This window comes from Propithecus coquereli, unplaced genomic scaffold (genome assembly GCF_000956105.1).
Source record: "Propithecus coquereli isolate 6110/MARCELLA unplaced genomic scaffold, Pcoq_1.0 Scaffold396, whole genome shotgun sequence".
Taxonomy (NCBI): Eukaryota; Metazoa; Chordata; class Mammalia; order Primates; family Indriidae; genus Propithecus; species Propithecus coquereli.
Window position 1 is genome coordinate 139507 of NW_012149685.1, and position 1111 is coordinate 140617.

Consider the following 1111-nt stretch of genomic DNA (forward strand, 5'->3'; position numbering starts at 1 on the left):
ACAGAGTCTCACTGTGTTGCCCAGGCTAGCGTGAGTGCTATGGCGTCAGCCTAGCTCACAGCAACCTCAAACTCCTGGGCTCAAGTGATCTTTCTGCCTCAGCCTCCCGAGTAGCTGGGACTACAGGCATGCACCACCATGCCTGGCTAATTTATTTTTTCTATGTATTTTTAGTTGTCCGGATAATTTCTTTCTATTTTTAGTAGAGACGAGAACTAACTCTTGCTCAGCCCGATTGCGAACTCCTCAAACTGCTGGGCTCAAGCGATCCTACTGCCTCAGCCTCCCAAGTAGCTGGAACTACAGGCATGTGCCACCATGCCTGGCTAATTTATTTTTTCTATATATCTTTAGTTGTCCAGATAATTTCTTTCATTTTTTTTGTTTTTTTTTAAGTAGAGATGGGATCTCGCTCTTGCTCAGGCTGGTCTCCAACTCCTGAGCTCAAACAATCCGCTCGCTTCGGCCTCCCAGAGTGCTAGGATTACAGGTGTCAGCCACCCCACCTGGCCTCTTTCTGACAGCTTAAATAAAATCCTAATTAAACAATCTCTCTTATAAGCTGTTCCAGAGCATGAACCCTAATTAACTGTTTATGCTCCTTCTTTGCCAAGAGTGAGACAGCATGGAGGTGCCTACCACACCTTTAAAATATAACAAATAATCCGTAATACTGGCCACATTGTTACTATAATTCAGGACTACTTTATTATTAATATCTTTAAAATACCAGTTGACACAATATGAATGAGAGGGGTCACCTACCTCCATACACATCATCCATACAAATAATTTGGTCTCCTGCTTTTAAAAGCTGGATAATAGTCACAGGTGGCTGCTAAACCCGAAGCAAAAGCCAAATCTAAAATAAAAATCAAGTTGGAGTAAACCAAAAAGTCAGACCTATTGGTTAAAAAACAACTACAGGATTTACTTTCATCACTTTTTGTCTACTGCTTCTGCTGACAGAAGGACAGCCTTCACGGCTGAGTCATCAGAGATCCTCGGATTAATACCAACACAGAATCCCTCTTTCTATTTCAAGAATAAAATATCTCTCTGGGCCCGGTAGCTCACTCCTGTAATCCCAGCACTATGGCAGGCCAAGGCG

The 1111-nt window shown here is 42.8% G+C and overlaps 1 protein-coding gene across 1 annotated transcript in view; it reads right to left on the minus strand.

Moving 5' to 3' along the window:
* Window positions 1-1111, minus strand: part of LOC105817055 (cystathionine gamma-lyase-like) — a 133472-nt gene that overhangs the window by 121853 nt on the left and 10508 nt on the right. Inside the window, exon 2 of the mRNA XM_012652670.1 lies at window positions 766-838. Coding sequence (XP_012508124.1) covers window positions 766-838 — 73 coding nt within the window. The remainder of the gene's footprint in view (window positions 1-765; window positions 839-1111) is intronic.